This window comes from Penicillium cataractarum (genome assembly GCF_028827025.1).
Source record: "Penicillium cataractarum strain IBT 29864 chromosome Unknown utg000010l, whole genome shotgun sequence".
Classification (NCBI taxonomy): domain Eukaryota; kingdom Fungi; phylum Ascomycota; class Eurotiomycetes; order Eurotiales; family Aspergillaceae; genus Penicillium; species Penicillium cataractarum.
In genome coordinates, this window is record NW_026622746.1 from 1123811 (window position 1) to 1136789 (window position 12979).

At 50.5% G+C, this 12979-nt stretch overlaps 5 protein-coding genes across 5 annotated transcripts; 1 reads left to right on the forward strand and 4 right to left on the reverse strand.

Moving 5' to 3' along the window:
• Positions 1–304: 304 nt before the first annotated feature.
• On the reverse strand, positions 305–2556 carry N7496_012534 (uncharacterized protein; the record flags this gene model as incomplete). Its single annotated transcript, XM_056705447.1, has 4 exons — positions 305–432; positions 507–807; positions 879–2316; positions 2552–2556. The coding sequence occupies 4 exons, from the start codon at positions 2554–2556 to the stop codon at positions 305–307; spliced, it is 1872 nt and encodes a 623-aa protein (XP_056549345.1).
• A 2157-nt stretch (positions 2557–4713) lies between these two features.
• Positions 4714–5896, reverse strand: N7496_012535 (uncharacterized protein; the record flags this gene model as incomplete). Its single annotated transcript, XM_056705448.1, has 4 exons — positions 4714–4932; positions 4998–5150; positions 5215–5421; positions 5525–5896. 4 exons carry the CDS (start codon positions 5894–5896, stop codon positions 4714–4716), a joined length of 951 nt encoding a protein of 316 aa, XP_056549346.1.
• Positions 5897–6320: 424 nt separating this feature from the next.
• On the forward strand, positions 6321–9753 carry N7496_012536 (putative AP-3 complex subunit delta; the record flags this gene model as incomplete). Its single annotated transcript, XM_056705449.1, has 6 exons — positions 6321–6330; positions 6452–6610; positions 6667–6863; positions 6955–7338; positions 7391–7619; positions 7694–9753. 6 exons carry the CDS (start codon positions 6321–6323, stop codon positions 9751–9753), a joined length of 3039 nt encoding a protein of 1012 aa, XP_056549347.1.
• A 372-nt stretch (positions 9754–10125) lies between these two features.
• Positions 10126–10482, reverse strand: N7496_012537 (RAMP4 family protein; the record flags this gene model as incomplete). Its single annotated transcript, XM_056705450.1, has 3 exons — positions 10126–10232; positions 10296–10425; positions 10480–10482. The coding sequence occupies 3 exons, from the start codon at positions 10480–10482 to the stop codon at positions 10126–10128; spliced, it is 240 nt and encodes a 79-aa protein (XP_056549348.1).
• A 1365-nt stretch (positions 10483–11847) lies between these two features.
• N7496_012538 (uncharacterized protein) lies at positions 11848–12664 on the reverse strand (the record flags this gene model as incomplete). The annotated part of the gene is made up of 2 exons (XM_056705451.1): positions 11848–12203; positions 12262–12664. 2 exons carry the CDS (start codon positions 12662–12664, stop codon positions 11848–11850), a joined length of 759 nt encoding a protein of 252 aa, XP_056549349.1.
• Between the last annotated feature and the right edge of the window lie 315 nt (positions 12665–12979).

The window sequence follows — 12979 nt, forward strand, 5'->3', positions numbered from 1 at the left end:
CGAGTTCTCATGTGTCTTAGTAGAGTAAAGACGAGTAACTCGAAAAGGCAAAAGGTTGAACCCGTCAGCTGGGTAAGCACAGCCTGATGTCCTTGGAGGGCCAGCTCTTTCTCCGATGTTTCTCTCTCAAGGCTTGATGCCCGTTTTCTGTCTGCCCAACTTCAGGCTCAACGATGAGAGGTCCAACAATCCAACCAACGTAAAGTGATGGTGCGGGACGAGCGTGGTTTTGTATCTTAGGGGAATGGAAAGAGGAGAAGCCCTCGAGAAGTGGGCCACACCCCAGTCATCCAACATATACACCTCACTGAGGGGCGGGTTCGGGCTTCTTCTCTGCCTTTGCGGCCTTGGCTGACTTGGGAGGGGGCCGGCCACCCATCATCCACTTTGCAAATCCACCTCCGTCGCCTTTGCGCACGGGCTTCTTGGGAGCTATGGAAAAGAGATAGTCAGTATATTAAGTAGATGATAACGAGGGGTCTCTCTCGACCCCTGTTTATGTGAACAATCATGGAACATGCCTTCAGGTTTCTTTTTAGGCTCTGCAGGTGGTGCAGGTGGATCGGCCTTTGCGGGAGCAGCCGCAGCCGGTGCCTCCTCCTTAGCTGGAGGGTCGGGTTCTTTGGGCTTTTCAGGGATGGGCCACATGTGCATGGTGATAGTCCAATCCGGCTCGACGACGGTCTCCCAGACTTGAGGAAGAATGATGTCGCCGTTGGGACCTACAAGGTCATAGTGCCCTTCTGCAACATGCGGTCCAATCACTTCAATATGAAGGAAGGCCTGCTTAATCAGATCTTCCATCCCCTGCAAACCCCAGCGATCAGTTGTTACATTCTCGTTATAAGAAAGGGGGAAAAAAGGAGGATATCTCTTACCTGCCAGGTAGCACACAGCTCAAAGGGGAAACTGAACTTTCTTCCCACGGCGTCTTTGAATTTGATGGGCTTCTTTTTCTCTGGGGGAGGCTTCTTTGCTGCTTCAGCCACGGCATTGGCTGCCTCCGCGGCGGCTGCGGTTGCGGCTGCATTGGCCGCTGCAGTTGCTGCTGCCGCTGCCTCTGAAGCTGCTGCCGCTGCGGCTTTCTCTGCCTCGTCCTTCGCGACCGCCGCTGCTTCGGCAGCCTTTTTCTCCGCGTCTGCGCGGGCCAAGAAAGCCGCTTCCTCGGCAATCTTGCGGTCGTGGGCGAGTTGCTGCTCTCGCGCAGCCTTCTCGGCGGCCTCGCGTTCGATCGCAGCTACGCGCGCGGCTTCCTTGGCCTCACGCTCCGCGCGTTCATCCATAATCAGTTTCTCCAGTCGCGCAATGGCTTCATCCTTTGCCGTATCTGCCGGGGGTGCTGGTGCGGGTTCGGGTGCAGGCGCAGGCGCGGGGGCGGGAGCTGGAGCTGGAGTTGGCGCTGGTGCCGGCGCCGGAGACGCGGCCGCTTCTGGGGCTTGCGTTTGGGGAGGCGCCTGAGAATATTGGAAGTATGGTGGTACCATGCCGGGAATCATCGAGTACGGGTCTCGGTAATTGTAGAATTGGGGCGAATAATGCATCAATTCTTGATGGAAAGGCGACCCCGGATATTGCGGCGAGACGTGCCCCGCCAAGTGGGGTGGCATGGGCGGTTGAGAGGGATGATGCGGATCCATTCGTGACTGCGGCGGTGGGCGGGAGAGGTGACGAGGGTGCATTTGATCGTGGGGATAGTACTGATGCATGGCGGCAGCTCCGTGTGAGGCTTGGAATTGTGCGCCGTATGGGTAGTGACCGGCACCGTACGGTTGAGCGCCAGGGTTGGCGGCATGGCGGAGGGAAACTAGTTGATCTGATGGGATCTGGCCATTTTGGTGCTGGTAAGGAGGGGCATGTCCAGGAGGGTATGCGCCAAAGGTTGGGCCAGATGAGTTGCTTGGAGCATACCCCGCCGGTGGTGCAGGCGGGGCCTGTGGCCACCGGCGTTCTGCAGGGGCGCGAGGATAAGCATACTCCTCCGAATCCCCGCTGTCAGGGGAATCTGGAGAAGGCTGTCGGCGGGAGCGAGTCCCATAGGACTCGCGAGGATCGCGTTCGGGAACCATACGCCGATGCACTGGGTTTGGGCGGCCCGAAGCGGAGCGGGAACCGTGGTGCGAGCGGCTACGGTGCGATGTCCTTGGTCGAGAGGCTGAATCAGACGGTTTCAATTCATCCGGATATGACAGATGCGCCCACTCATTATCATAGTCCTCATCATAGTCATGGCTGTTCACATGTACCCCCGACGAGTCCTCCTCGTCCGACAGAGAATCCGAGCCGTGCGGACCTTGGGGATCAATCGAGATGCTGAGCCTGTAGAGAAGGGAAAGAGAAGGAAGAAAGAGTCAGCGAATGATTCGCGCGCGCAGAGGCTGAGGTGAGCGAGCGGTGAGGAGAGGAGGAGAAGGGGGGGGGCGGGAAATTATGATATAAGAGTTTTCCTTGACAAGGGTGGGAAGAGGAACCAGGGGGGATGTTAAAGACGAAGAGAAAAAAAGGGAGGGGAAGGAGGGGGCCGATCAGAAAGGTTAAGAAAGTGTAAACATACGTCATAGAGAGATTGCAGGGTGACTATGAGAGAGGGGAGGGGGGGTTGAGGAAAGGAATAAAGGTTTACCCTCTCTTCCTCTCTCTCTCTCGGGACTCGCAGGACGCGAGGAAGATTCTAGGGTGGGAAAGTGGCGGAGGAAGAAAGAAGAGAGGGGAGGAGGATCAAGTGGAGGAGGTGGACGAGAGGGCGGAGGATTTTCCAGGCGGCGACGGGCTGCTTCTTCTTTGGTGGGGAAGTCTCGTTGGGCACTTTTTTTTCCTCTTCGTTAGTCTTTTTGGGTTTTTTTGTTGACAAGGATCAAGTAGTTCGGACGCGGGGGGAATAGGAACCTGGCATTTGACTGGCCCCGCTTGAATTGAGGCTTGAAGGCTTTTAGGCCTGGAGGATTTTTGGGGAGACTTTTTGCTTTTGTTTTTAGGGATCCCCTTGCGTGGAGTTGGAAGGCGATCAAGATAAGTCCTTTGGGCAAGGGATGGGATTTCTTGGAAAGTTAAACAAGAGGAAAATTCTTGTTTATGACAAGGGGGGGGGATAAAGTATCGGCAAGTAGAAGAATATCAAAGATAGCCTAGTTTATGATTAGCCAGAATCACGATAATACTAGTAACTCCTAGGTAGTAGGAGAAGTAGTATATAGTAAGTAGTCGATAGTCGCAAAGAGAAGAAGGGGAGGAGAAAAGAGAAAACGGGAGATGGAAGGAGGGTTTTGTGGTGTGTGTTTGGGTTGAATAACGATACCTGCCTGAAATGTAAAGAAGAATGCGATGAATGTGTAACGATTGGAGCCTAAGATTGGGCATGTTGTATCGTCAATTGACCACTCAGTAAAGCATAATTCTCCTATACACATCCTAGTAGTATACGTAAACTACTCTCTACAACACAACTCTCCATACAAACTATAATTTATTCAGAGACTATATTCAGTAGTACCATGTACGGAATATCAGGGTAACACAAGAATCTACCGACACGTCAAAGGGATCCCTGCAACTTAAGTCCCAGTCTAGAATCCGAACCAGTCTGCAAGGCGCGTAGCGTAGGCTCTAGGATCGAGACGCCACCAGATGTTCCCCTGTGCCCGCCCTATGTCGACCCTACCAGAGCTTCGTTAGGTATCAACCTACATATTCTTCTCTCGAGAGTCAGCACTAGAGAGGCTCTGGAGAGACGGAGAAAGAGAGTCTGGTTCTCTGACTCATGGGGAAGACCATTTCTCCTCCATTTGGGATTGGGTCAACTCAGCCGCCTGAGTAGGAGTGGATCGGCTAGATCCTTGTCGATCTGCTGCCCGATGCTTGTGCCCAATCACACCAGCCCCGATCTTCGCACTCGGACAACGGATAGCGACGCGATCCTAAATTGGAGTACAGTATATCTATAGTATATACTACCGTTGTTTGTCCAGCCTATATATCATGATCTACTAGTCTAGGATAAATACTCAAGTACATAATAGATGATACTCCTATCTCACCAAATCTCGATCGTGCAACCACCAATCTGACTCAGTTTGCATCCAACGAGCCCGATCTCCGTCCATCCAGGCTCCATTGGGTACACATCAAACGGTAGGAAGGCCACCCTATCAAAGCTTGGCGCCAAAAGAATTAGAGAGGAGCTGAGCCTCAGCGTGGCCCGTCGGGTCAACTCCTTATAGGTCTTTTTGACGGATGTACTAAAGGACCCTCCTAACATACAGACTGGTTCAAAATCAGTCGCCTGTCATTTTCCTTTGGGCGAATAAAACTCTTCAAAGTCTCAAAGAGCCATGGTACCCCCAGAGATGGCATCAAGATACCACAAACGGCCATTCAACGGACAATCCCTGCTCATAAATGCAACCATGCCTATCGAGGGCGATCCTGTAGAATTCCCATGTCATCCACCACCGAAATTGGAACACAGTTGACCACATGAATAGCATTGGGCAGCTCATCGTCAGCAACGAAGCAACAATCCTGCCCGCAGAGTACAGCCACCACCACGTACGTCATACCAGTCGTGTTGCCCTCGCGGAGATCCCAAGCCTAGAGTATATTTTAAAATGTTACAGGAAGAGAGACAAAGAGACATCCTTGATATCCTCGTAATGAGAAATGTGTTGATAAGGTTTGATTAGGGTATCCGAAGAAAAGCATAGTAATAACGGTCGATCATCATTTGGGCGACGCAAAGCGATTCAGCAGCTCCTTGGCCGCAATTAATTCACTCCGACTGGATGCCCAATGTTGATCGTCCACCGAGCGGGACTGAACAATATGTTCAAGCCGCCCAAGTGCAAATGTCTGCAGTTGCTGGATTGTTTTCCGGGATGGAACGGCCGGGTCGGAGGGACTTTCGGGGGCATACTTTTGATCAAGCATGCGGGAGGTGGCCTACGATCTAGTCAGTAGATGATACCCTTGAAAAACATGGTCAGTTCTCATAGGGGTGAACATACCAAGACCAGTCCATAGAAGCCCCGCAGATAATCATCGCAGAGTTCAATACTCCGGCAGAAATGTTGCACCGACTTGCCAGCAAGTCGAGCTGGGTCCCCCTCGGAAGAGGCGGAGGAGCAGACGTAGAGCAATTCGCCCAGCCGGGCATGAATCTGTAAGAGGTCAGTTATATGAACCGGCGGGGATTCAGTCGACTGTGATTGGAACAAGCCATACATTCCAAGAATTTGGGGCGATCAACAGTGCCTCCTCTAAGCTGAAGATTGCCTGCGAGCCCAGTCCTTGGGATTGATATAGATCGGCTAGCTCACCCCAAGCCTCGGCATCAGTGGGGATGGCATCGAGAAGCTGAATGAGAGCGGAAATGGCATCGGAGGGCCGCTGAAGGGAACGAAGCAGAGCGACTCGGCGTTTCATGATGGGCTGCACATGGACAGAAACGTGGTTAGTCGAGATCATGCGACAACTGCCTACCCCCATGAGGGCAGCCAGAACAAAAGAAAGAGGAAAAGAATGGATCACCAACCACATTGACAGGGTTCTCCGAGAGGATCGTCTCGTATTCTGCCAGACATTTCTCTAGAGCCGCTTGGTCTTTCGCAATAGCCTCTTGGTACAAGCCACGCAGCCCCATGACTCTCTCGTTTGAGGGACCAAAGCGGTGACTCAACCGATCAAGACATACTTGTGCAGATTTATCGTCTCCAGTTTGCAGGCATGCAAGAAAAAGCTGTTCAATCCGGCCATACTCCTCGGCCGTGTCCCGTGAGGCCTTGGACGAACCCGAGTGCGTGTTTAGTGCTGGGCCATGTCCGAGAATTGCCGGGGCCTGTTGAGAGAGTCGAAGAGCAGAGAGCACATCAGACCCATTGACTTCTGCATCTATGAGACCACCCATAGTGTGTCCGATGTCACTTGGAAGACTGGTGGCGGGGAGATAAAGCTGGAAGGAATCAAATCAGTTAGGGTCAGTCTTAAAGGGGGAGAGGGCCTTTGCAGGCAGATCCAGAACGACGAAAGCCAATTGAGGAGAATGTGGGAAGGCAGTTTACCTTGTAAAATCAACTTGAAAGGAGTGCAAGCAGAATTTTGAAGCAATGCACTCACCGCGCAAAAGGCTACGTGTTTGAGAAGATGATGACCTGCAACGGCAAGATGGTGGAGACCTCACCTTCACCCCCGGAGATTAAGATACGAGGTCCCGTGATCCTTATCGGTCCGCCCGCCTAGCTCCCCACGTAAACTCGGCATTGCGGCGCATTCGGAGCTCAGCTTTCGGGACGATCAGGACCACGCGGTGCATCGTGCAGGCTGTACAGACTATGCTGCGTGGTTGATAAACTGCTTAAAAGGTGATCTTGACATTTTGGAATTCGACAGCATTGTCAGTTGGTGACAGGCAGACACAATGTGAGTGTACTTCAGACCGACAACCACCCCCCCCCCAAGATAGCTGTGGCCACTAAACTGACGGATCCATCCCGATGGCCTAGGTTCGAAAAATCCCTCTATGACCTGATCAAGGGTCTTCGAACCCACAAAGGTGGAGAGGATGAATATGTCCAAAGCTGCCTTCGCGAGTGCAAAGCGGAGATCAAATCCCAGGACATGGGTAGGCGCTCCATATTGGATTCCCCCGGTCAGCTTCGCATGCTGAATCTCGATTAGATAAAAAGGCAACTGCACTTTTGAAGTTGATATACCTGGAAATGTTCGGTTACGACATGTCATGGGCCTCCTTCCACGTCCTAGAAGTAATGTCCTCTTCGAAATACCTTCAAAAACGTGTGGGATATTTAGGAGCGGTACAGAGTTTCCGCCCCGACACGGAAGTGCTGATGTTGGCAACGAACATGTTAAAGAAGGTCTGTTCTGACCATCTGCTCGAAAATCTATCGGCTCAAGATCATTCCTCAACGCTCTCTCCATTGTACAAGGACTGAACAATATGACTAGGACATTGTATCTCCCAACATCCCCGCTCTATCACTACCGCTGGCTTCTCTGCCTCACATTATCACTCCATCACTGGCCATGTCACTATTGCCTGATATTCTCTCTCGACTTTCACATTCAAGCCCAGTGGTTCGGAAGAAATCAATCGTGTGCCTCTACCGCCTTGCGTTGGTATACCCAGAAGCGCTCAAGCTAGGATGGCCCAAAATCCAAGATCGGTTGATGGATGACCAAGAAGATAGCAGTGTGACGACAGCTGCTATTAATGTTGTCTGTGAATTAGGATGGCGGCGACCTCATGATTTCCTACCACTCGCACCGAGGTTCTTCGAGCTTCTCGTCGACAGCGGCAATAATTGGATGGCTATTAAAATTATTAAGCTTGTCAGTCTCTTCATTGCTTTCCTCCTTGACATGGAATTGCTAATTTGTTCAGTTTGCCACTTTGACACCTTTGGAGCCAAGGCTGACCCGAAAACTGCTACGCCCGTTGGTCAACATAATTCAGACCACATCAGCAATGTCCCTGCTCTATGAGTGTATCAATGGGATAATTCAAGGAGGAATTCTTGATGGAGAGGACAATCTTCAGGAAAGAGATGACGTTGCAACTCTTTGTGTTGGGAAACTCAGAGGAATGATCGTCATCGACTCTGATCCTAATCGTAAGACCCCCCAACCCCCAATGAATGGTTTGTTTTGTTTTATTAGTGCCCCCGCTGATAATCTCGAACAAAAGTGAAATATGTCGCTCTTCTGGCATTGAACCGTATTGTAACCACACACCCTACGTTGGTGTCAATGCAGCAGGATGTGATTATGGACTGTTTGGACGACCCGGACATTTCCATTCGGCTGCAGGCACTGGAGCTTGCTGCTGGTATGGTGACAAGTGAGACTCTGCAGGTGGTGGTAGAACGCCTGCTTGATCAGCTCCGATTGGCTACGCTGTCCTCCCCGGGAAATGCACCTGAGCTCGAGATTGGCTCGTCCGTCCACCCTGAGACCGAGGACCCAGAAGAGTCAAAGACGTCAGAAGTTAGTACGAGCACTGCGGTCGCCTTACCAAACGACTACCGAAGTGAGGTTGTTCATCGCATCCTGGACATCTGCTCGCAAAACAACTACTCGGAGGTTGTGGATTTTGAGTGGTACGTCAACATTTTAGTCCAGCTTATCCGTCTCCTGCCACCGTCAGAGGGAGATGAGTATTGGAACCAGAACTCTCCGAGCCAGGACGCTGCAGCACTCTCAAAATCGAGCACTGCCTTCCGAATTGGATCCGAAATCCGCAACGTCGCCGTGCGTGTAAGAGGTGTACGGTTAGAGGCGACCAGAGCCGCAGAGTCGCTTTTACTGGTCGATAACCGATCAACCTTCTTCCCCGCTGGGTCAAACGTTGGCAACGATGTCCTAGGCCCTATATCCTGGGTCGCGGGCGAATATGCAAATGATCTCTTATCGCCGAGTCGGACTCTTCAGTCATTGATCGACCTATCCAATGTCACCTTGCCTGCGAGGACACTTCAGCTATTTTTACAGGCCATTCCAAAGGTCTTTGTACGCGTGAATCAAGATGCGGGGTTGGGCATGACGTGGAAGACTGAAACATCTCTCCTCTTGGCGAGAGTCGTGGAGTTTCTCGAAGCGCTGGCCGCTCATCCAGACTTGGACGTGCAGGAGCGGGCTATCGAGTTCTTGGAGGTCCTTCGCTTGAGCGCCGAAGCGCTGCATTCTGATGTACAGGAAATGCCTTCCCTTCTCGCCTCCGTCCTTCCCAGTCTCTTCATGGGTCTGGAACTCAATCCGGTAGCATTCAGTGCTCAAAAGAAGGTGGTCTTGCCTGCAACTTTGCATCTGGATGTAGCATTCAATGATGATCTGCAGACCCTGTTCCATACTCTGGACAACTCTCAACTCGAAGCAAGCCAGCGTGGCTCTCTGCAGGACTTCTACTACATCCCTGACCTCATTTCACCCCCCGCCAAGTCATTTCCTGGTATCGCTTCTATTGAGATGCACCCGGATAGTTCATACCAAAATGTTCTGCGGGGCCCAACGGAGTCCCCTGGTACAATGGAAAGGCGAAAACTTGAGCGCAAAGAACGCTACAAAGATGATCCATTTTACATCGCCTCCCTGGATAGCCATTCGGGCACATCAACCCCCGTTTTCGGCAACGAGGCCAACGCTGACGTGTTAGACATCGATGCTATCCCCATCGTTGACTTGAAGTTGGACTCTGGTCAACCCGACCGTGTAGAGCGGGATGTTTCTAACCCCCGCCAAGGTCGATACAAAAAAATGGAAGTTGCGGCTGATGAGACATTCGGAAGCGAGGAGATCCCGTCCCGCGATTACCTGGTTCCAGGACAGGTCGGTGGTTCCGCTGTCGCTAAGCGTTCACTACTACAGGTGGACTCTAGTGGGCTCGGGCATCTGTCAATGGCAAGCAACGACGGGCCAGGAGCCATCTCGGCGGAGGATGAGGGCGACGTGGAGATGAAGAAGGCGATGCGAAATGTGGAGCAGATGCGTTTACGCATGCAACGGGCCTCGGAGCGAATTGAACTGGATGGGATTCCCACCGAGGGAACTCTGATCAAGAAGAAGAAAGGAAAGAAGAAGCGCGCATCCTCGTCGACCCAGGAGGTTACCCTGGGTGATGGTTCCTCTCAACCAGAAGAGGCGAAGAAGAAGAAGCGGAAGGAGAAGAAAGAGAAGAAAGAGAAAACACAGAAAGAGCCGCGAACAGATCCAGAAGAGCTTGCAGGTAAACCCTCAGGATCTCTCGCCTAGCAGTCTCTTCGCATCTTTCTTGTACGCAGCGATCGGAGGGTTAGAAGATTATCTACAAGTTTTACAAGGCAGATCATAGCGATCTACAACTTCGTCCATAGAATACCATACTTGAGGGCAGCAAACCAAGGTATTTTCTCTGGCATTGCGGTTTATCAATGCGATATCTGATCGTTGGTAGGAGTATAGTACAGTGAAGGGGCCCAGGGATTGGGGGGCTCGTCCAAGCAGTACCGGGGCCGTAGCCACGCCCGGTCGCGATGGGAGTGTATTGGTATTGGGTGTCCAGTACGGACACGAGGTCGAAGTCGAGATTCCCAGGGTATCTTCGAAGGGAGGGTGGAGAGGGTTGGTGGAGGTAATGAATTTCCTCTACCCGGTGATTCGGGAGAGCATCGAGGCCACGGTATTCCAGATCTCGGGGACGATTCTGAAGAGCTCAAGAATGAGGCCACCGCACACAACGAAGGCCAGGATCACTGGAGATTTTTAGATCAGCTTGGTGGCTCAACTTGGGGATAATGAGCTAGCTCGCTACATACCAACCCAGCTGGTGGAAATGGGCGACTTGTTCTGTTGTTTAGGCTTAGAGACGGATGGCCCTTTTCCGCGCTTAGCAGCTTCATTCTTCGCAAACCTTTCGTTTGCACGGCGTTGTTGAGGGGTTTGAGCCTGGATGAATTAGATTAATCGGCTTGCGAGAGCCATGGAAAGAGCAAGACCTACCATTGTGGTGGGGATTGAGCCAGGAGAAAGAGTAGGTCCGGGGTGAGGTTGGCAACACAGGAATACTGTCAATAATGACGATCTATGGGGGAATTCTTATCGTTATCGTCAACAACACCGCCTAACCCGATTAGGTCGGAAAGGCCACGTTTTTCTTATAACTCGGATATCTGTACTCATTATAAACGATCTACCTAATCAATAATGATCATTCTTGGTCAAATCTCATAGACCTAATAATAGCCTGACTTTATCTATATATTATACAAAGGTCTGATATAATGGGAGACTGCTATCTTGTTTTACTGGACTATAATCTATATGCCGCTCATGGCCTAAGTGTACGACGTCCGATAAGTGCCATTGTTCATAACCTAATTAACCTGTATATTCACGTTATCGGTATTTTGGTTTTATAGTGGTGTTCCATAAGTCTTCGTCTACCCTCGCTCTACCGTCCATTCTTCCGCTCTTGGTGTGAACTTGACTGGTCTATAACCTACCATTAGAGTGACTTTAGTATAAAATCAATTTGAGTTCTATCATAAGCCTCTATCTGTGTCCTAAGAACTATTTAATTCATGTAGTTAATGCAGGAAATAGTAAGATTATTTAGCCGGCAGCATAATATTATATCATCACTAGGCGGACGAAGACTGACGAAACATCACTCTATGTACCTTTCTGCTATCAAGAACTCCGCCAAAATTGGTATATACTTAGGTAACGTAATTAAATAACATAGGTAAATAGGTAAACTAAATGCTCTAAGGCTGAATTTTTATCCATCTCGGACATTTTTTGGATGATCTTGGCGTTATAGTAGTAAACAGGGGATTTTGTAGTAGTGCGTGTCGTCCCGTAATCCGCTTATTTAACGGTTTATATTCTTCATTTGGCACGACGTATCGAATAAGAACTTAAAGGTTACTTTTCTTGTTACTCTTAGGAAGAGTGAGGGGTGCTAGAATGTGCAAGTACCTAGTAGGTGTTTCATCACACAAGCCATTTCGGGATAAGGGTTACATCGATACTAGTATATCCATATAGGAAAGAATAATACGCAACTACGCGATTTTTTGCTTAGAAATTAATTACTATATCGGGCCCAGAAATTTCGAGAATGAAGTATACTTAAAGTTTCTATTCAAATGATAGCCAAAAGAAAAGCAATGAAGAGGGTCAATATATCACACAATACAAAGATAGAAACAAAGTCTGAGTCGAATCAAGACACAAAAGGTAATCACACGTCCAACAAAGGGAAGACCCCAAACCTGGCAATCCTGAAAATAATTATTCTTGGAGACTCCTAGCTGGGGAAAAGAAATGGGGGAGAGAGAGCGGAATGCTACTCGTGGCTCCTATTTAGCAGCCAGACTTCTGAGTAGTAGCACGGGAGCAGAACCCTCCCTCCTGCTGACGGCGGTTGTCAAGTTCGCCATTCAGAGTGTTAGTATGAGGAAGAGCCTCGCAGATACCGTTGAAGTTCTTCTCGGACATAGCGCCACGCCAGTAGTTGGCAACACCACCGCAACCAGAGTTGTAAGCGAAGCTGACCAGAGCACCGTACTGGTTAGCGTTAAGGTCCTTAGCATTGGGAAGCTTGCAAACACACTCCTCGAAGCCGACGATGTCGGTCTTCAGGAGGGCAAGACCCTGAGCCTTGGTGAGGGGTGGGTTGATGCCGGCGCAGCTCTTCTCAACGCAGTCATGGCCGTAACCTGGATAGGAAGTTAGTTTGATGTCTGCTTTCATTCTTCCGTGTGTGCAAAATCTTACCGATGGTCTTGTGACCATTGATGGTGTAGTAGTTGGCATCCCAGCCTTCCAAAGAACCGATCAGTTCAAGGGCTGCCTCGTCAACACCAGAGCCGCTGGCGCTGCTACCACCACCCCCAGAGCTACTGCAGCGCTGGGCAACATAGTTACTGGTGCCAGTCAGGACGTAGTAGTCGGTCACGTAGCAGCCGTCGGAAGTCTTATCCCAGAGGGAGTCTCCGTCGACGTCGGTGCCAGGGGTTTGGCAGGAAATGCTAAGCTCGGTACCCTTAGCGTAGGACTTCACGATGCTGTAGCTGGTGCCAGGACCAGAGCGGCAGTGAAGGCTATCGGTCTTGACGGGGTAGGCGCTGACCAGGGGCAGAGCGATGGCAGCGGACAAAGCAACGGCGGAGAAGTACATGATGAAAGTAGATTAGGGAGAAGGAAGGCCTTTAGAATAGAGAATTGGAAGGAGAGACTGTTGTTATTTTGCCTAGCCAAAGGAGAAGTAGAAGATTATAGTCGTTTATGATGGAATGAAGATCAACCATCAAGGGAATTATCTGTCCACTTTATACTTATCGATGGTCTGTAAATGAAATTGAATTCATTCAACGATAGATCTTCCTGGCCGTCAAACAAAATTCGTACTAACCCAACGAGGTTTCATTCTGCATTTTGGAGGCTGATGACAAGCATCAGAGTGACGATCATCGTAATGCTTGAATCGAGCCAA